General features: G+C 49.0%; 2 protein-coding genes across 2 annotated transcripts in view; one reads left to right on the top strand and one right to left on the bottom strand.

The window, feature by feature from the left end:
* Positions 1-510: 510 nt before the first annotated feature.
* LOC307091585 (heparan-sulfate 6-O-sulfotransferase 3-B-like) lies at positions 511-1058 on the bottom strand (the record flags this gene model as incomplete). Its single annotated transcript, XM_079759216.1, has 1 exon — positions 511-1058. A coding segment is annotated over one exon (548 nt), but the record flags the coding sequence as incomplete, so codon positions are not given.
* A 1734-nt stretch (positions 1059-2792) lies between these two features.
* Positions 2793-21635, top strand: part of uggt2 (UDP-glucose glycoprotein glucosyltransferase 2) — a gene marked incomplete at its 3' end in the record, with an annotated part of 43303 nt that continues 24460 nt past the window's right edge. The window contains 21 exon segments of the mRNA XM_079759215.1: positions 2793-3449; positions 3979-4061; positions 4140-4270; positions 4532-4644; positions 5788-5965; positions 7643-7739; positions 8280-8352; positions 8557-8657; positions 9245-9344; positions 9866-9926; positions 10251-10342; positions 10543-10693; positions 12452-12571; positions 13387-13472; positions 13604-13739; positions 14111-14202; positions 14204-14240; positions 15235-15399; positions 17742-17865; positions 17966-18064; positions 21469-21563. Of these exon segments, the coding sequence (XP_079615341.1) occupies positions 3319-3449; positions 3979-4061; positions 4140-4270; positions 4532-4644; positions 5788-5965; positions 7643-7739; positions 8280-8352; positions 8557-8657; positions 9245-9344; positions 9866-9926; positions 10251-10342; positions 10543-10693; positions 12452-12571; positions 13387-13472; positions 13604-13739; positions 14111-14202; positions 14204-14240; positions 15235-15399; positions 17742-17865; positions 17966-18064; positions 21469-21563 (2265 nt within the window).

Genomic DNA, 21635 nt, shown 5'->3' with positions numbered 1-21635 from the left:
GAAATGCCCCTTAACCTCTCTCTCTCTTTCTCTCTCTCTCTCTTTCTCTCTCTCTCTCTCTCTCTCTCTCTCTCTCTCTCTCTCTCTCTCTCTCTCTGCCCCCTATAGATCTTTAAAGCGCTCTCACTCATGCACACACTCCAAACGATGTAGTGATCCGACTCCTGCCTGATTGATTATGGGCCCTTGCTTATCGCCACCATTCCACACCTAGCAGTCACAGCTCCCATCATCACTGCGTTTTCATTTTCTCGAACGGTGTAACAGGCAGAGACAGAGAAGGTTGGCAGCCCATTATGAAATACTCTGACTCAGATCGGCTCATATAATACGGTGGACGCAGCTTCTCTGTACAATACCAACACAACACACTCATAGTCAGTTGGAAAGAGAGACCTGTGTACATGCACGCGCACGCACACACACACACACACACACACACGCACACGCACACGCACACACACAATGATGGACTTGACGAAGTTCTAATACATATAAACATATCTATACCTTTTGTTCCTCTGCGCCTCCTTCTTGCCCATGACCACCGGCACACAGTTCGTGAGCTCGGTCCAGTCCGCGTGCAGCCCGCAGCTCCAGCCGGTAGAGAACCGGGAGAACAGCCAGGACTCCGCCTTGCCCGGCCGGTGACAAGTACACTTCTTCTGCCCGGGTTTGCAGTCGCAGGGCTGCTCCAGGCGGATGTTCCTCACCAGGTGTCTCCCGAACGTGGTGCCCCCGGTCTTCTGGATGTGCAGGAACACGATCACGTCGTCCCCTTTGATGTTGAACTCCACGTGTCGCTCGAGGTCTCGCTCGGTGAAGTTGAATTTGGACGGCACCCGGGGCGGGCTGTCGTCCTCCAGGTCCTGGTCCCGGTAGAAGTCGTCGCTCTCCTGGTAAGGGATTGAGAGCAGACTCACGCCGCTGAGTTGCTCCCCACTCTTAAAGTGGCACGAGGCGCTGCCGGCGGGGCAAATGTACTGATACCCGATCATCACGAAGAGCACCGCCAGGATGGGAACCAAGAGCAGCTTACTGGATCTATCATCCATCATATCAGGAGCGTGGGGTCATATCCTTACTTTGAATAATTATGTTCGGACCAGTGCGTCTAGTCCGGGAGTCATTCCTTCAGGCCGCGTCAGGGTGAACCTTGGATGCTTTATGCCGTCTGTGGGTTCCTCAAAGTGCCACAGGTTGATCGAGGTACCACTGAAGCAGCATCCTTCCCAGGCGAGGATCACGATGGTCTGCTCTGGAGGAAGCGAAGCCCCCCTTCCTTCAAACGCGACGACACTAACAGTAGTGCAGGCGGTGGATGCTGCGAGGGAAACGTCCACATCCTGGACCAGAAGTCATCTCATCAGCACCGCTCTGCACGCCGCTCACTTCTTCAGCCGTCCGCCGTCCAACTTCTCCCGTCGCGATGGAGATGGAGAGCGTCATCCGTGCGGTGTGGGAGTTGAGCCGAGCCGCTCCGTGTAGTTCTGGATCGCGGTCTCCGGGTGATATCATACAGCTCGGCGCAGTTTCAGCCAAACCCCTGAAGATAGGCCTACCTGAAGATAAATCACAACTTGTGTCTGCGAGGCGACCGCAGTGACATCGGTGAGGGGGTCCGCGGGACGGTGGAGGCAGCTCGTCCGCTCTCTTCACCGGGGCTCCAGCACTGAGTGGAGGAGATGCTGCATCAGAGCGGCGGAGGCGGTGTGTTCGAGTCCCCCCCCCACCCCCCACCCCCCCGCGCACACACGGGCCACGTCCCCCTAGCCCCCCCCCCCCCCCCCTCTCTTCAGCTGGGGCTGGGACGCACTATGTGAGGGATCAAAGCAGCTGAACCCGTCCAATCAAACTTAATGATTTTATTGCAACATTCAATCGTATCAGGCGTGCTGCACTGGAGCACGTGTGCACGAGTGGATGCACGGGAGCGGGAGGAAGACGGACGAGTTGCGTCGACAGAAGTACATTCCTGTTTTAATTCTTGTTCAAAGTAGGCTGCTGCAGACGAGGCAAACCACACGGGCAGAAATAGCGAGCGTTCAGTGGGGTGACGTCATTGTACAGACTGACAACTTCAGCACTTCAGAGTGAGGGTGTCTTGTCTTCTGAGATGAGTGCGCGATCGAACAGCAAAGGCGTCATTATGGGTTTCTGATGGAGAGTGTTGATTGTGATTTGCCTTTTTGTTTCCGAGTTTATGCGTGCGGCAGTGTGTTTTTGACTTGCTTGTCGCATCTCAATTACCCTACTTTTTAGTGCAAATGGGCTTATATCATATCAAGTACACGCAAGTACACGCTTTTTTTGTGTGTGTTTTTTTCACATTAATACTTTATTATTATAATAATAATTATAGTATAATAATACAATTCATATCAATAAATATATTACCATCCATTCAAAAATAACATTTATATATGTAGCCTACTATTCATATAACTATATTATAAGCGTCAGTGATTATTATAATTAAACCACACACGCGCGGACACACGCGCATGGTTGAATAGATGGTTAGTGGGAATCTGTGGCGCCTGTTAGAAACGTAGGTGGCTACGGCAGTGCCGGAAAAAATGTACATTTCAAAATTGCTTTTAATTAAGTTATAACATAATTATTAGCTTAAGAAGATGTATTAACATATAATACTAACATGAAATGTTACAAAATAGCAAGCAACATATTTTTCCTTACATTTCCCTCGCAGTTACGAAGACAGGGCAGCGTTGGACTCCTCGATAAGCCTGCTGACGCTCCGGTAGCGGAGAGGCGCTTTGTACGGAGCGGCGGTGAGGAGCATGACAACAGGACGCCCGTTATAAACTCAGTATAGTTACAACAAGTTACACTCTGAGCGTTTACAAACCCCTAAACATGTGCACATGTGTGTAGAAAGCCTTTCGCGTGTCTCCATCTGCCCGGCGGCTGTGTTTCCATCCAGGTCATTCCCTCCTAACTCGTCCTTCTCACTCTATCCGTCCTGTTTTGACTCACTGGGTATAACCTGAGAGATAACCTGAGGTATACCTGTAAATTAGTGTCGGCCTGCTGAACACACACATGTCGTGGGATTGACATGCTTTTAAGTTTTTTTTCTCAACCGGATTGAGGGGATCTGTAGGTGACGACTGTGCACAAGTTGTATTGGCTGTAACCCCTACGTGGCAGGAGTTAATGGGACGTCCGATGCTGGCTGTGTCCTAGTTGAACCGGACGTCTGGTTCTCCTCCTCCTCTTTTGTGTGCTGGCTGTATTCTAGTGGAACCGTACGCCTGGTTTTCCTCCTCCTCTTGCGTGCTCCTGTCGGCTGAGATGATGAGGAACGCGTTGCTGTTCACGTTGTGGTTCATGTCGACCACCCACCATGCGAGCGCCGCGTCTAAAGGCGTCACCGCGAGCCTCAAAGCCAAGTGGACCATGACGCCGTTCCTGCTCGAGACAAGGTTACCTGTGTCTCTGACACACACACACAAACACACACACACACACACACACACACACACACACACACACAGAACAACAAAGACACAGAACAACAAAGACACAGACAGACAGACAGACACACACATTTTGCAGATGGGTGTTTAGGATTGACTCAAACCCCTTCTCCTGCCTGCATACAGAAACATGAAATCCAGATATTTGTGGGGAAGGATGTAGGCTAGTTACGTTTCAGACAAAGCCAATATGTTGTTTTTCTATGTTGTTCACATTGCCCTGACCTTTTTTTTCTATTCACTGATAACATCCTACGATTCGTGTACTAAGGTTGTGTAAGAGGGATGTACTTCCTGAATCCTTGATGGGCGATACGTTATCAAATGTTATTGATGTGGTCCATACTCAGTAGAGAGTAAAAGCATTCGTCAACTATGCTTTTATTATACCTATACCAATACATTTATTATTATTATTTAGCTTCATGTGCTAAATTTCCCTCTCCTCTTCAATATCTGTCTCTCTTTTGCACAGCGAGTTCGTTGCAGAAGACGGCAATGAGAAGTTCTGGCAGTTTGTGGACACTGTGAAAGAGCTCACTGTGTACAAGAACGGAGGTACGGCGACTTATCACTCAGTCACACACTTGCCACGTCTCCGGTTGTGTGTCTGATGCTGACGGCTGCTCCCCACAGAGTCGGTGCGGTCCTACTACAACCTCATCCTGAAGAAGGCGGGGCAGTTCCTCACTCCCCTGCAGGTCAACCTGCTGAGGTTCGCCCTGTCGCTGAGGACCTACTCGCCCGCCGTGGCCGCCTCTCAGCAGGTGCGTGGCCACCGAGACACGTCGTTGAGTGGAGTGAACCGGGGGGGGGGGCGGCGCAGAGCCCGTACCACTAAGGCTCAGTGCCGATCGCAGCGACCCGGGTTCGATTGCTGCATGTCCTAATCTCCGATACCTTCCTACCTATCTCTCTCTATAATGATAATAATGATAATAATAATAATAAAATGGAGTGAAGCGCTGGTGCGGTGATGGCGTGCGACTCTGAAACGTTTCCTGTCCCTTGGCTCCCGCCCGCGGCAGATCGCCAGCGACGAAGACACGCCGGCGTCCTGCCCGGCGTTCGTGTCGGTCCACGGGCAGCACGGCTGCAGCACCAAGGCGGTCAAGGAGCTGCTGAAGGGCGCCTCGGACAGGTGATGTTGGGGGGGCGGCATGGGGCTCGGGAGGTAGAGCGGGTCAGCTGGTCACTGGAAGGTCGCTAGTTCAATCCCCGGCTCTGAGTGTCGAGGTGTCCCTGAGCGAGACGCCTCACCTTCACTGCTCCCGACCAGCTGGCTGCGTGGTCGACTCCGCCGTCGGTGTGGGAATGTGTGCATGAATGGATGAATGTTAAGGCAATACTGTTAAGCACTTTGAGTGGCCACAGGTCAGAAAAGCAGTATATAAACGCAGTCCATTAAGTAATACAAGGTCCCCCTTGGTGAACTTAAAGGACCGTACCGTCCGGGGGATTGAACCATCGTCTCTCCTGGCGTTACTCAAACAGCCGTTATGGAAAAGGTATCTGAGGATCGCCTTGTTTCTCAGATTCCACCTAAGAGCATTTAGGGCCCGCCACGGATGTAAACAACAACAGCAGCACTTTGGGTTTTTGTGAAAAGGGCAGTTTGTAAAGTACTTTTCCGGCGATTCACTGTCACACACTCTGAACTCAACAACACACATTTATTCCAAGAGACCAAAGTGCTGTATTGCTATTTGTTTTTTAATTTGTGTCAGTCACGCTCATGTTAAATGGTCTTCATCAGTGTCTGCACAACAAATTAATCGGACTAATTAAACTGGGTACGGATGTTTTAGTGAAGCCAGGGGAGACGGTGGCGATGGTTTGATCACCCAACCGGTGTTGTCCTTTTAAGAGGTCTTTGGTTCACCAGCGTGGAGGTCTGCAGTCATATGGCTTAGCGGTCAGAGCACTCCCCTTCTCAGCCTGCCGTCCAGGAACCTTTTGTTTTGTCTCTTCTATCTTTGGCTAATGCAGACCAAAAATGTGTGGTCAACTTACCTTTCTGTTCTTCTTTAACAGGCTATTGCATTTTTAGATTTAGAGCATTTAGTAGTACAATTTTCAGAAAAAAGAGTAACAACAATATATCTCTGTATTGACAACAATATATCTAAGCACTAACCATCACTAGGTTAACTAGGTTAACCCATTCCCCGTACACAACAGAGATAGCTAGGATGAGACGCTACACAATGCCAAGTACTATTTTTAGGTACCAGGACGTACAACATAAAAAAAAAAAAAAGAGAATTAATTAAAATGTTCGCAGGCCAAAGCCGTTCCTGTACAAGACGGACCACAGGTACCCCGGCCGCAACGTGAGCCATGTGCCCGTGGTGGTTCTCTACGCTGAAATAGGAACCAGAAAGTTCAGCGCTTTCCACACGCTGCTGTCGGAGCGGGCGGAAGCCGGCTCGCTGATCTACGTGCTCCGGCACTTTGTGGAGGTGAGTTGACGGGTGTTTACAACCCTGCTCCAGCCCCCGCCGTTTCATGTTGAGGCTCTTTAAATTGGATACAGGCGCACACACACGCACGCACGCACGCACGCACGCACGCACACACGCATGCACGCACGCACACCAGTCCTTTTCTAAATTAATTCTAAATTAATTAGTATGTATAAAATACATTCAAATGTATGATCAGTCACACTATACTGAATGTCAGATGTGTACCTATTTACAGTGTATCTGGTGTCAATAAATACCTCATCTAATTATGGGTGAATCTTTTATTATGACACATGTAGCGTTTCCTAGCAACTGGCATACAACAGTCTTATTTTTCTCGGCCTCGACATTTATCTTTAGAAGACAGGAGAGCAAGACTCCTGGACAGGCGAGCGTTACAGAAACGCACTCTCCTTCAGCATCGCGGTTGGTGGCTTTGCGATCTCCACGCCATTGTCGTGTTTTTCTCATCTTTACCTGCAAGAGTGAGCCATATCTGCCATGCCATTGACTCGGCGGGCCCTGACAAAGGCAGAGGTCAGCCCGGTGATGGATTGTAGGAGAGACAGAGAGTACAGCCTTCAAGGAAACAGGCTTCAGCAGAAATCTCAGAGAGGGAGAGAGAGGGAGGGAGAGAGAGAGAGGGGGAGAGACAGACAGAGAGAGAGAGAGAGAGAGAGAGAGAGAGAGAGAGAGAGAGAGAGAGAGAGAGAGAGAGAGAGAGAGAGAGAGAGAGAGAGAGAGAGAGAGAGAGAGAGAGAGAATACTCAGTGCCCTGACTCCGTTGGCAGAAGTAACAGTCTTTTCAGAGATGAACAATGAAGCGAATTACAGTGTAGGTGTGAAACATTTTCTTCCAGATTCTACCTTTGGAAGTGAATACTCGGGGGCGTCGGTGTCAAGGCTGCATGGCTGCATGGTGCTCAGCACATGTTCCATGTCTTGCACTCCCTGCGATGTGTTTCTGTGTCTGAATTCTCCTGAGGTGGATGTGTTTATTGAGCCCCCTGTGACTGAGGAGTTGATAAATAGTTTGCGTTTACCCATCAAGCACTCTGTGAAATGAGCTACGATGAGGTAGTTGCTAGTGCTCAAAACTTTGCACAGAGAATGAGTGACTGAAGCTTTTAGACTGGTTTAAGGTGGAACTTCACAAGTCGCAAATCAGAGCATGGCTGTCTTTTTGTGGCTTCTGTGAATGCACTCGCTCTTGAAATACATTTGAGGCGTGCACTAACCATCCATTATGTGCTGTTGCAAATTGCCAATGTGAAGCTCTTGTGTCTAATATTCAGCTGAAGAGAAGCATTAGGTAAAAGAAAAGGTAATTTGCAAATGTGTTGTGGCTTTTCGAAGTGTTGTGGCTTTTCGATTGTGTTAATTAGCCTTGTCTTTTTTTAAAATCTCTACCCTTAGGATACCACTAGGAAACTGCAAATTTGATTATGTTGGTTATATTGACTCTACGAAACGAAAGACATTAAATTCTACTTGTTCACTCTTGAGGTAGCATTGTATTGTTGTTGATGTATTCACTGAAGCCAGTGTTTGTGACGGTTGTCTTGGTGAGTTGGCTAGGAGCCCACACATCCCTAACCCCTCCCCAGTACTTCCCCTGCGGGGGGGGAGGTTCTCCGTACCGCCCCTGACTCCTCGTCTCTCCCCCCCCAGGATCCCCAGCCCCACAAGGTGCTGCTGTCGGGGTACGCTGTTGAGCTGGCCATCAAGAGCACAGAGTACCGGGCGGTGGACGACACCCAGGTCAAAGGTTGGTTCACCCTTTAAGTCCAGTCTCATTAGTCTGACTTCAGGTTAATTATCTAAAGTGTGATCATAGCAGACGAGATCTGTTGTTTCAAATTCCTTTGCTTCATATTTCTTTTGACCAATCACGTCGCTGCAGGCAGGGATCTGTAAGCGTCTGATTGGCCAACAACAAACTCGGCCAGCACTAGTAAACTGTGATCAATGGTTCCAGATCAACACCGTGTCCACTTACTGTAGAAATACTCTCATTAAATCCCCTTCTGATGTCCCCATATCCCCATATCCGCGCTAGCAAAACAGGAAATGAGGCGAAACCCCGCCCCTTTTCAGTGTTGGGTTTCCTGCCTGGACTCTGTTCCAAAAGTTCTGCTATGACTTAGGCCTGCTGGAACCTAGGCCATACTGTATCTACTGTAGGTGTTGTATCGGCTGCATATCAGCTGTGTCGGCGGTCTCTATCGGCCGTCTCAATCTGCCTTCTCTATCGGGCGTCTCTATCGGCTGTATTAAACTCTTGTGCTTCCTTCTGGTCTGGTTCCAGACTCAAAGGCTGGCACCAACCGAGATGAGGAGGACGTGGACGAGGTCCAAGGGTTCCTGTTCGGAACGTTGAAGTAGGAAAAGCAAAATCAAAACCATCCCATAATGACTACCGCTAAAATAGTAATAGCAATGCACCATAAATGGCCAAGCTGTACGCTGGATACACTGTTGGAAATGGGATTTCTACCATTGAATAACTTGCCTTGTTACTTGGTCAAAGAGACCTCCTGTGGGCTTGATGAGATGATGATGAGGTCCTTTCTTCTGCCGCTCAGGAGGTCCCACCCTGAGCTCCAGGGGGCGCTGGGAGAGCTCCGTAAACATCTGGTGGAGAGCAGCGATGACATGGCCCCCCTCAAAGTGTGGGAGCTGCAAGGTGACACAACTCCATCAACAACTCGTGTTGTTTTTATGGCAAACAGATATTATTATAATATATGTATATTACATTATATTATATTTATTTGTATACCTTATTTATTTGTATATCGACAAAATACTATTGTTATTTTATATTGAATATATATATATAACTTTTATTTACATCTAATCCTATTATTTTATTGTGTGATTTAAATAAAAACACATTTAGTTAATACGTCATAGTGCCTTTTAGCTTGACTAATGATAATGTTATTATGGATAATAATATAATTAGTAATAAGTTATTTGTCTGAATAATAATTATTAATAAAAAAGAAATTGACGCTGTCCATAGATAGTTTCCAAGATATATGGACAGTCAACTCCTTTATTTTTTCTTAGCAATAACTATAATGCAGACATATACAAAATATACATCAACATACTTTCCATGATTACATTATCATTATACATGTAGTTAAAAGGTCATAGTGTTTTAAACATGTGCAATGATAATGTAATCATGGATATTGTAATGAGGTATGCTTCAGAATAATCAGACTTAATAACGATCCATATGGTAATTGACTGTGTTCTTAGATCTTAGTTTTCAGGCGGCCGCTAGAATCCTGTCGGCGCCCAAGTTCGACGCTCTGAAGCTCATGAGGGACCTCAGTCAAGACTTCCCCAGCAAGGCCAGGTAGGCAGCACAGACTACTGCGCAGACCACAGCGATTCAGATGAAGGCCAGATTTGGCTGAGGAGGCTGGAAATAAGCAAATCAAAACCTTCAGGCGGTCGGGCCAAAACACACGCTATCATCTTGGACCGAACCCAAATATACCACGGTACAGAAAGAAAACCGATCTGGTGCGTTCTCCCGACGTCTCCAGTTCGACATACGCTCACGTCGAGGCCTCTGTTCAGCTGGTGTCCTCCCATCTGAAGGGTGGAACCATCCCGTGTTACGAGGGCTCCAGCCGCCTCACATCCACTCTTTACTGCGCGCGGGCGCCGAGATTGAAGTGTGCGTGTTCCAGGCCCACGCCGGCTGTAAGACCCAACGATTGTTGGCGCGAATGTTAACGGGGAACACGATGCCCCACGTACCGCCATGAGGCGCCCCATAGAATTCTGGAGATTAAAAAGTGTGTTTTTACCGTCCACGGGAGAGGTTGAAAAAGCTGATGGTGACTGTACACGCTTTTACTGTTCCCACAGATCACTGACAAGAGTGACCATAAAGCCGGAGATGAGAAAAGAAATCGAGGAAAACCAAAAGGTGTGCCGCGCTCCTTAGCGGAATCGGACTCCGTCCCCCAGACGTGGTTCGCTCGGTCTGATAGCATCACGCCTTCTGAAAGTCATTTCTTATCCCTGTGCACACTGAACCCTGCGATATAAATGAGTTCTTCTCCTCGGTTGTTCTGCTGTAACTTTTTATTTTTTCGGGCGTAGATGTACGGTGCTAAATGAGGGTTCTCTGAGTCTGATGAACATTTTACTAACTTTATATTTTCCCGGGCGTCGCCGTATGGGGCTAACCAAGAGGCTGACTCTGAGTCTGATGAACGCTTCAGTAACGGCCGGCTCTTCCTCCCTGCAGCGTCTGAGCGAGACCCTGGGGCTCCACCCCGGAGACGCCGCACTCTTCATCAACGGGCAGAACATCGATCTGGACACTCACACCCCCTTCAGGTAGGGCATCTGGCCGGGAGGAGGGGGCGAGCGGGCTGCTGCCTTCCACAGCGACGGCAGGAAGCTGAAAGAAAAAGGATAAAATCCTGGACCGGTGGCCAAGAGATTCTCCTCCCCCATGAATCAAAGTATACAGCGCTGCACGGCCCCGGCCCCAGCCGATAAATACTAACCTGTGATGTGTGCCTGGTTCTCTTCAGCATTCTGGACATGCTCAGAGGAGAGGCGCGGGTGCTGGAGGGGCTCCATAACCTGGGCGTCACCGGGGAGCACCAGGGGAAGATGCTGAGGCTGCCTGTGGGCTCTGTGGAAGACAGCTACGCCCTGGATATCAGACATCCAGCCATCATGGTGAGGGAGTCTACCAGGGCCGCAGAGCAGATGCTGCGCTCTCTGTCTCTCTGTTTGTCTCTCTCTCTCTCTCTCTGTCTCTCTGTTTGTGTCTCTCTCTCTCTCACTCTCTCTCTGTCTCTCTGTTTGTGTCTCTCTCTCTCTCTCTCTCTGTCTCTCTGTTTCTCTCTCTCTGTCTCTCTGCTTGTCTCTCTCTCTCTCTCTCTCTCTGTCTCTCTGTTTGTCTCTCTCTCTCTCTCTCTCTCTCTCTCTCTCTGTCTCTCTGTTTGTGTCTCTCTCTCTCTCTCTCTCTCTCTCTCTCTCTCTCAGCACTGCAGGTGCTTTGTTGAGATCCCACACAGCGGGCGTGGATTAGCGTGGCTAGTACTCATCAGACTATTGCAACAGTCCCTCGTCTGCCAAAAACCTCAATTATAAACTGGGAAGGAAGCCAGTGAAAGCTATCAAATTAAAAACGTCCAAACTTTAGTTTTGTCCCTATTGGCCATTTTAATATTTAAGACGCTCTGAAAAATGCCAAACACATGAATGTGATATATTAAGTCCAGGATAATAGACACATTCAACAAGGGGCTGGGGTCCTGCTTTCACAACTATAGTCAATGTTTAGGTGTGTGTTTGTTTGTGTGCGTGCGCGCAGCGTATGTTTGCGCACAGCTTTCGAAAAAATAAGTATTCATTTTAACCAAAAATGTATCGACCCTGCTCTATCTCCCAGAAGCTAAATGAATAGCTTTCCAAGCAGTTTACACGCTTAAAATGCCGTTGTGATAACACGTCCCTAACACCCACGGTGGTATCTTCGCAGCCCAAGGCGGGAGAGAGCGAGCATTGTGCTGTTGGAGCATTGTGTTGCTGGTATCGGCACTTTCTGAACCAAGCGTTGCTGGCCTAAAGGAAAACTTGTGTTGTCTGATGTTGATCGTATGCTGCCGGTGTCGTGCCGGTCTGATCAAGCCGTCGTCGCTGTCTCTCCTGGCTTCACTGGTCAACCGTTACCGATGTCTTTTGGTCAAAATCGCTTTCTTGTAGCGATTCTTCCAAGCTAGATTTTGCGCATGTGTGCTCACCAGAGATGTACACATTGGCAACACAACACTTTGTTCTTTTGGAACTAATGTGTGTCACTCAATACGGAGTTTGTGGATAACACGACAGTGGATTGCCTTGACAGTACTTTACTGAAGGCCTTATCAGAAAGAGCAAAGTGATGTATTGCTATTGTTTACGTTTGTGGTCGACGAGACAAGTGCTCTTGGGGAAATTCGGCACAACGTGTGCTTTTCAAGTGATTTTGACTAATTATATTGTTAACGGATGTTAAAGTGTGTTTAGCTTATCAGCCAGACGGGTATAGTCCTTAAGCTTGTCATGTATTCTGATTAATAATTAATGCCATACAGACACTCGCAGCAGCAGAGAGACTTGCAGTTGGTTAGAAAACGGCCAAATGAGGAATACAAGTCCAACTGTAGGAGAATACTGTCTGCTTGCTTCCTTTTTCAATCAATTCTCTATCCAAACACTACAGATAATGATAATAATTGATTGTATCTATATAGCGCTTTTCTAGCTCCCGTAAGCCTTACTGTGTGTGTCTGTGCCTGTGTGTGTGCGTGTGCGTTTGCGTGTGTGTGTGTGTGTCACTACCTATCTATCCATCTAGTGCAGCGTCCACTTGGGTGCTGCCCACTGGGTTCTCATGAATATATAGAGTCACAGTGTCCGAGTCTAACGCCCCCCCCCCCCCCCCCACAGTGGATGAACGACATCGAGAGCGACCCCATGTACCGGGGCTGGCCCTCGGGGGTCCAGGAGCTGCTCCGCTCCACCTTCCCCGGGGTCATCCGCCAGATCCGCCGCAACTTCTTCAACCTGGTAAGACTTTAACCTGGTTAGAGTTAACCTGGTGAGAGTTAACCTGGTTAGAGTTAACCTGGTGAGAGTTAACCTGGTGAGACTTTAACCTGGTTAGAGTTAACCTGGTGAGAGTTAACCTGGTTAGAGTTAACCTGCTGAGAGTTAACCTGGTGAGACTTTAACCTGGTTAGAGTTAACCTGGTGAGAGTTAACCTGGTGAGACTTTAACCTGGTTAGAGTTAACCTGGTTAGAGTTAACCTGGTTAGAGTTAACCTGTTGAGACTTTAACCTGGTTAGAGTTAACCTAGTAAGACTTTAGGAGAAACATCAATATATCTCTGTCGGTACAGTAAGAATGTTCAAAGAACCAAGTGCCAAGCAATAATAATAACTAGGTTAACCCATTCCCCGTATACAACAGAGATAGCTAGAATAAGATGCTACACAATACTCTCACAGTACTTTTTTTAAGTGGCAGGACGTACAAAATACAATAAGTGTAACGCGATACACTGTCGGTGCTCAGCGACAAGCAATGCCCAGCGCGGGGGGGGGGGGGGGGGGGGGGGGCTTGTCTTGAGTGGGGGGAGTATCGGGTGGCTGTCACAATACCGATGCTCAACATATCGCAAAGGCTTTACTAGTATATCATATGTTTAGGAGGTAAGACCGCGTTCCGTTTTGATTTGTATGTTTTGATTTGTTCAATGATGTGAGGGAATTCTCTCGAATGAACAAATTACACATTGCGTTCACATTGGTTTACCAAACCCAAAGGAACCCCTTTAACACAAACCGGAGCATTGCTGAAGCAGGTGCTGCCTGTGTGCAGGTGCTGTTCCTAGACCCGGGCCAGCAGCAGACCGTGGAGCTGGTGAAGCTCTCGGAGCTCTTCTACAAACACATGATCCCTCTGAGGTTCGTACCGGAGGCTCCCGGGAGCCCCAGGATCACGTGTCCGCAGCCCGCTCCGGCCTTATCGCCCCGTCGTCAGCGGGCAGCCGCTCTGACCTCCAGCGGCTGACGGCTGTCCTCTCTCCCCCCTGTAGAATCGGGTTCATCTTCGTCGTGAACACGGAGGAGGAGGTAGACGGGTTCACGGACGTGGGGGTCGCCTTCTACCGCCTCCTGAGCTACATCGCAGAGGAGTACGACCTGTCTCAGGCGCTGACCTCCGTGGTCTCTGTGAGTACGACCAACACCCCATTTACCATCCCGCAATACCTGGAGTGTGTGTGTGTGTGTGTGTGTGTGTGTGTGTGTGTGTGTGTGTGTGTACCAGGCACTGCTGCATCTCATGGGGTATGAGGAGTTATTGATTTTACTGTGTGTGTCTGTGTTTGCCTGTGTGTTTGTGTGTGTATGTGTGGGTTTGTCTCTGTGTGTTTGTGTCTGTGTGTGGTCTTGGCACCTGCCTTGTGAGACATTACGAGACCAGACGAGAGAGAAGTTTCATTGCTTCAGGCGCCGACTCCCTCCCAGGCGTGGGCAAGTGAGTGCAAGACAAGGCAGTCGGATGCTGTGAGTTGATTCCCGGTCCCTCTCTGCTCCTGCAGATGTACAGCAAAATCCGTGTCGGGGAGTCTCTATCCGTGGATACCATCACCGCCTTCCTGAAGAGGAAATTCCCCAAAGCCAACGCAGGAAGGTCTGGGGCCGGACTCAGAATACGATGAGAGGAGACAGGTAAACCTTAAACATGCATAGGGCCCATGCCCATGTATGTTGAGGATGGAGAACTCTTATTATTCTATGTGCCATTTTAAAATACACATCATTAAAGGCACTAATTGTAGGATTTTAAAATGCAAAAATTGCTTTAAATGGCCAATATATGAACGGGTTGTGATTTAACTATGAAAACTAGCTCTGTTCCATAGAAGCCTATTGGCTCATTTATAATGTATAATGGTTTTGCCATGGAAAGGGAGGAAGTCAAACTTTTAACATTTACTTTTTAATTGGTACAACATTAATATATGATGATATGTAACATTAGTTTCTGATTGTTATCGTCACAATCCTGCTCAAGCAGACTGCAGTTCACTTAACGGCCAAAAGAGCCAGTAATGAGCAGGAATTTAAGGGTTTTAAACATAGATTTGTTTGGAGGACAAAAACCAAACCCCATCACCACGTAGATCGGTTTACACTAGATGACTCAATCTCTTGATTAAACATAGTATTGTACGCATAACCTCTGATTGGCTGATGAGGTGATCGGCTTATCACCTTATGTTTGGGTGTGTCCTCCTATTTAAACTGAAAGGACCTTTCTCAGAGACGTCAAACAAACCCAGGTGCCGCGCTTTACACCTAATATGGGTCTGTTTTCTCTTTATATTGGGTAACATTTATATTTATATAAAAATCTATAGATATATAAGTAAATAATATATATATCGATACTGTATATAAATCGGTGCTATATAACTGTCTAACCAGGAGGCAAAAACGTTAACATTACAAACACAATAATACGTGTTTCTGCAAACAAGTACCTCTGTATCTATTTAATTACAAATAATTTCCGTGCATTGTGCACCTTGTAGTGACCGGAGGCGTGTGTCCAGTCAGGGGGGGCTCCAGTCACCTCCTGACTGGAGCCCCCCCTGAATGGACACACGCCCCCAGTCATGCCCCCCCCCACCCCTGACCGAGGTGTGTGTGGTTCCCCCAGGCCGGCCCCCGGTTCTACCAGGGGAGTGGTCTGGGCGCTGTGCCCGTGGCGCTGTTCAACGGCGTGCCCCTGGGCCCCGGGGACATGGACCCCGAGGAGATGGAGACCCTTCTCCTGCAGCGCATCATGGACGCCACCAGCGCCTTCCAGAGGGCTGCCTTCATGGTACGTCCGGCCCCCACCTCCCCCCAGGGCTGCCGTTCAGCTCATTTTGACCCCCATTTTGATTTTAGTGGGAAACGATCACCAGACTGATATAATCTAGTTAAAACACTTTTTTTTTTTTCCGTTAAATGTTTTATAGAAATTGAAAAGAACAGCTGAATAAATATCTGTATATTATTTTCGATTTCAACATTTTCTATTTTGCCATTTCGTGTATTTTTTTAAGGCAAAATTTCAAAGTTCTCTGATTATTGCATCATGTTTTCAAACTCAAAAGTAATCGTTTAAATCCTGGTAATCCTGATTATGTTATTCTTTGGGGGGGATTTGATTTCTGTTACTGGCTGGAGATTAGCAAGATTCGTATTTATTTTTCTTTGGCAATTCAATAGTTAATAAAGAAGTTATAATATCAATTCATGCATCAATTCATCTCAACACATAGGCCTGGCCTAAAGGAAAGAGCCGTTTATATGTTGACTGCTTCCAATGTTGTGTTGGTCATTCTACAGAAGTATTTATTGCTTGTTTAGTGAATAATACAGAACATAAGGAACTTTAAAAAGAAAAATCGCATCGACATCGCAATCGCAATATTTGTCGAAATAATCGCTATTCGATTATTTCCCCGAATCGTTCAGCCCTAAGGTCTACCCATAGCCCATCACCTGCTGCCCAGCGTGCTAGTGCAACACGGGGCGGCAGTGCTCTATGGGAGTCGTGCATCCAGGGGATTCGGAGGGAGGGTGACGCAACGTTTCAATGGCGGCCCGATCCATTCATGCGCGCCCAAAGTGCGTTCACGATGTTGACCCTGTGATGAACAGGCTGGATCAGCAGTGGAGGAACGGCGTCCACACAATACCAGCCCACCAAGGCTGCTGTGAGCTCCACAGTGGAGGGGCGAGAGACGGGCTCCTCGCTGAACCGAAGCACAAGGACTCGAGCCGCCAGATGTTTAATGGGATTTTTGTAAATTGTGCGAAACGCTGTAAAGAAAGCTTTTGTGCGATTGTGGGCTTTCATGTGGTTCAACGTGTGGGTTGAACTTCGAAAGTTCGAAATGTCGGTTGTTTTAAAACGTTTTTTTAAATCACGCGGCCGAACACGACATAGTTGATATCGCACATTAAAGTCGCAATATAGACTCCCTAACACAGTTCTGCCCACTCTCATGATGAGGTCTGTGTGACGCTAACTAGCATAGCGTGGCTGGCTGTGTGTGAGAGTGGGAGGGGCTTTGGGAGGGTCGATTGTACGATTCTTGAAAAACAAAGAAAGGTGCATTGGCTGGCCAGCATTTTATATTTGTGGAATATATCAGTTATGGGATTGGATTTTATTGCTCACGTTTCCAATCGGCATTGAGTACAGATATGTCCAGGTCGTTTTAATCTAGGCGGTAGTGTTACCACAGTCAGACCTTAACCCTAGAGCAATACATTTAAGCAATACCTTTTTATTTTATTACATTTTATCATGTGACATTTTTAAATCGATCACAAGAATCCATCTCTCCCCCTCCCTAAACACAGTGAAGTGACCCCCTCCCCCCCTTTAGTTTACAGTAAAGTGACTCCTGCCCCCCCTCCCTTTAGTTTACAGTAAAGTGACTCCTGCCCCCCCTCCCTTTAGTTTACAGTAAAGTGACTCCTGCCCCCCCCTCCCTTTAGTTTACAGTAAAGTGACTCCTGCCCCCCCTCCCTTTAGTTTACAGTAAAGTGACTCCTGCCCCCCCCCTCCCTTTAGTTTACAGTAAAGTGACACCTGCCCCCCCTGCTCTAGTTTACAGTAAAGTGACTCCTGCCCCCCCCTGCTCTAGTTTACAGTAAAGTGATTCCTGCCCCTCCCCCGCTCTAGTTTACAGTAAAGTGACTCCTGCCCCCCCCGCTCTAGTTTACAGTAAAGTGACTCCTGCCCCCCCCCCGCTCTAGTTTACAGTAAAGTGACTCCTGCCCCCCCCGCTCTAGTTTACAGTAAAGTGACTCCTGCCCCCCCGCTCTAGTTTACAGTAAAGTGACTCCTGCCCCCCCGCTCTAGTTTACAGTAAAGTGACTCCTGCCCCCCCGCTCTAGTTTACAGTAAAGTGACTCCTGCCCCCCCCCCTCTAGTCTACAGTGAAGTGACTCCCTCCCCCCCCCTCAGTGAAGTGACTCTCTCCCCCCCCCCCCCCAGTCTACAGTGAACTGACTCCTGCCCCCCCCCTCCCTTTAGGTTACAGTAAAGTGACTCCTGCCCCCCCGTCCCCCTCTAGTCTACAGTGAAGTGACTCTCTCCCCCCCCCCCACCCCCTCCCCCTCTAGTCTACAGTGAACTGACTCCTGTCCCCCCCCCCTCCCCAGGGCCAGCTGACGGAGGCGTCTGACGTGGAGGACTACCTGATGGAGCAGCCCCACGTGGTGCTAAGGATCAACCCCCTGATCCTCAGCACGGAGAGGAGGTACCTGGACTTCACCGCCTCCCCAGGTGACCCCCCCGCCCCCCCCCCGCCTCGCTCTGCCGCCTCTCGCTCGTTGCCGCGGTTACTAAAGTCGGCGGCGTGTCTCTCCTCTCCTCCTCCTCACAGTGGCGGACGACTGGGAGGACAGCACCATGTTCTCCTACCTGGACTCCAGGGACCGCACCGCCGTGGTGGCCAAGAGGATGAAGTACTTCACCAAGAACGGTGAGCCGCCCCCGGGCGCTGGTGGTGGTACCTCCAGCGTCTGAGTAGGGAGCGTCGTCTCGAGGAGCGCTGTCTCTAGGAGCGCTGTCTCTAGGAGCGTTGTCTCTAGGAGCGCTGTCTCTAGGAGCGTTGACTCTAGGAGCGCTGTCTCTAGGAGCGCTGTCTCTAGGAGCGCTGTCTCTAGGAGCGTTGTCTCTAGGAGCGCTGTCTCTAGGAACGTTGTCTCTAGGAGCGCTGTCTCTAGGAGCGTTGACTCTAGGAGCGCTGTCTCTAGGAGCGCTGTCTCTAGGAGCGCTGTCTCTAGGAGCGCTGTCTCTAGGAGCGTTGTCTCTAGGAGCGCTGTCTCTAGGAGCGTTGACTCTAGGAGCGCTGTCTCTAGGAGCGTTGTCTCTAGGAGCGCTGTCTCTAGGAGCGTTGTCTCTAGGAGCGCTGTCTCTAGGAGCGTTGACTCTAGGAGCGTTGTCTCTAGGAGCGCTGTCTCTAGGAGCATTGACTCTAGGAGCGCTGTCTCTAGGAGCGTTGTCTCACGGAGCGTTGTCTCACGGAGCGTTGTCTCACGGAGCGTTGTCTATAGGAGAGTTGTCTCACGGAGCGTTGTCTCTAGGAGCGTTGTCTCTAGGAGCGATGTCTCTAGGAGCGTTGTCTCACGGAGCGTTGTCTCACGGAGCGTTGTCTCACGGAGCGTTGTCTCTAGGAGCGTTGTCTCACGGAGCGTTGTCTCTAGGAGCGTTGTCTCACGGAGCGTTGTCTCTAGGAGCGTTGTCTCACGGAGCGCTGTCTATAGGAGAGTTGTCTCACGGAGCGTTGTCTATAGGAGCGTTGTCTCTACAGCTGTGTTTCCCCTGCAGGCCTCCAGTGGTGGCACAGCGCCTCCGCTGGAGCACTGGCGCCACTGCACTCAGCCGTGCACATTTCTTTTATATATTATGTGTTATATATTTTTTTATTATTCTAAATGATATGGCCCCCTCAAATGCTATTTGTTTTATTAAAACAACATATTCCATAGGTGCCCCCGACTGCACCCCGCCTCCTGTTAGATTGTCATCATTGTATTCTGGAGAAATACTGTGTAAAAATACTCAACATGGTGCTGTGCTATAGAAGAATACAAAAGGCATGAGGATACAGCCAGGGCATTAGCTAATGAATGGCTTGAGACTAAACGTACACAGCATAAAGAGAGAGAGGGACTTAAATGAGCCTACATAATATCTGATGGTGTAGAACAGAAGCATCAGTATTATGGAACCCGTTGGATGAGATGGCTCCAAACTGCAGACTGAAAACTAACATTAATGCCAGAAACATTTGGCTGGAGCTCATACTGCGCCCGCATGCTTTTCCTACTGATGTTTTTGGAGGAGACCGTTTCTGTTGGAATGCGCCCTCACTCGCAATAAAGACTCTCTGTGCACGTGCACATCAGCACCGTGCACATACACATCAGCGATTTACACGTGCACATCAGCACCGTGCACACACACATCAGCACGGTGCACACACACATCAGCCTAGATTACCTCACACGCCTCGCTCATCCATCGTCGGGGAAACACTGAACAATGTTCTTCTTGTGGTGGTTCTCTGAGCGCCGGCGCTGGGCTTTGCTGAGGCACAATAGGCTGCATCTTCAGCAAGATAATTACGGGCTCTCTGATTGGCTCCCGGCCAGCGGGCTGAGGGGAGCCATCACTTCACTCCCTGGGCCACGATTGTCGTTTGGCTTTATGAGGCTAAGTAGGCTGATTGCTTTACTCACTGCCTTATTGCCCGGCTGCCTGGCTGACTTACTGACTACCTGGCTGACTCACAGACCGGCTGGCTGCCGGAACCTGGCTGACTTACTGAGCTTCTGGCTGACTTACTGGCTGACTGAACCACTGACTGACTGACTGACATGAAGCAACATGCTGACTTGCTGACAGGTTCCCTTTCCGCCTGAATCACTGATGGACTGACCGACTGACCGGACTGACTGACTGAGTCGATGAATAAAGGTGTGACAGATGGCACAATTCTGTTCTAATATCCTGAGCTCTCTGTCAAATCTCTCTCGCTCTAGCTCTCTCTCTCTCTCACTCCTTCTCTCTCGCTCGCTCTCTCTTTCACGCTCTTTGAATCTGTCTCTCCCTCTCTCCCACACATGCACTTCCATTTCTGCGTTCCTTCCTGCACCAGACTGTCGTTGGAAAGAGGGGGGGGGGGAAAAAGCACCTTTCAAAGGATGAGACTCCGAAGTCAACCTAAGCAATGTGATGACGAGCAGTGAAGAAGTACGAAGAAATGAAATCTATTTTCCTTCTTGCGCTGCTTACCTTGGGCTGGTGTCACACACAGCGGGTACAGAGACGTGTGTTCAGTACACAGGACACACGGCGTCCCATTGATTCCACCAGGGGAAACAGTGGCTCGGGGGGGGTGATGAGGTGGTCTGGAAACCGGTCGGTTGCCGCTTCGATCCCCGTCCCCTCCTAGCCAGGTGTCAAGATGCCCCTGAGCAAGACGCCCAACTCTAACGGCTCCCGTCGATACCGGCGTCGGTGTATGAATGTGTGAATGAATACGGTTGTGAATAAATGTGTGTATGAATGGGTGAAAGAATGTGGGTATGGGTAAATGAAAGTGATTATTGTCACGACCCCACTGGTATATTGAAAACGGCTCTCTGTCTAGGCAGTAGTCGAGACACATAAATGGTAACAAACCACAACAGGCGACTAGGCCACGGCCACGTGAGCAGTGACTCACCTGGGTTCCTGGCGAGCTCTGGTCCTTCTCTCTCTTGTTGGGGGATAGCCCAAGCGTTGGGGTGAACGGTAGCTGTCCCGTTCAGTTATTGTTTGACATATAACATAGACGAACACTTGACAAACGTAGACGACAAATGGGCGGTCAGGTTCCACATAGGTATCCTTAATTCTGGTATTGTCCTTGTATGAGGGTGAGTAGGCTTTACATAGTCTTGTGGTTTATGAATCTAACCAAGTCTGGGCACCATGCTGTCTATTCAGACACCATCTTGCTTCTGTCCGCCATCTTGGATCCCTCAGGTGACATTAATCAAGGCCAATCAAGGGAGCCACTCCCACAGTTAGCACGACAACCAGTTACCCACCAGCTTAACAATACCCAGAAGTAGGATCGTGACATTATGCATGAATGGCTGAATGTGTGTATGAATGGGTGAATTAATGTGTGAATGGGTAGATGAATATTTTCGTGTGAATGGGTGGATGAATGCGAATGAATGTGTGATGACTAGGTAAATTAATGGGTGAATGAATTCGTATGAATGGGTGACTGTGAAGCGCTGTGACTGATCACTGGTCAGAGATGTATATTTAAATCAGTTTACAATGTGTCGCCGCCGGCCCCTCGCTGCTGATTGGTCGCCACCTCAGACGAGGACGGGATGAGTGGCGTGACGATGTGGATCGTGGGAGACCTGGAGACGGAGGCGGGGCAACGGCTGCTGGCGGGTGCACTGAAGCACGTGGTGAGGCACGCACACACACACACACACAGACAGGCACGCACGCACACACACACACACAGAGACACGCACGCA

The sequence above is a fragment of the Pollachius pollachius genome, assembly GCF_949987615.1.
Source record: "Pollachius pollachius genome assembly, contig: scaffold_208, whole genome shotgun sequence".
NCBI lineage: Eukaryota > Metazoa > Chordata > Actinopteri > Gadiformes > Gadidae > Pollachius > Pollachius pollachius.
The sequence above is the reverse complement of the archived record's forward strand: the minus strand, read 5'-3'. Positions and strand labels throughout refer to the sequence as shown.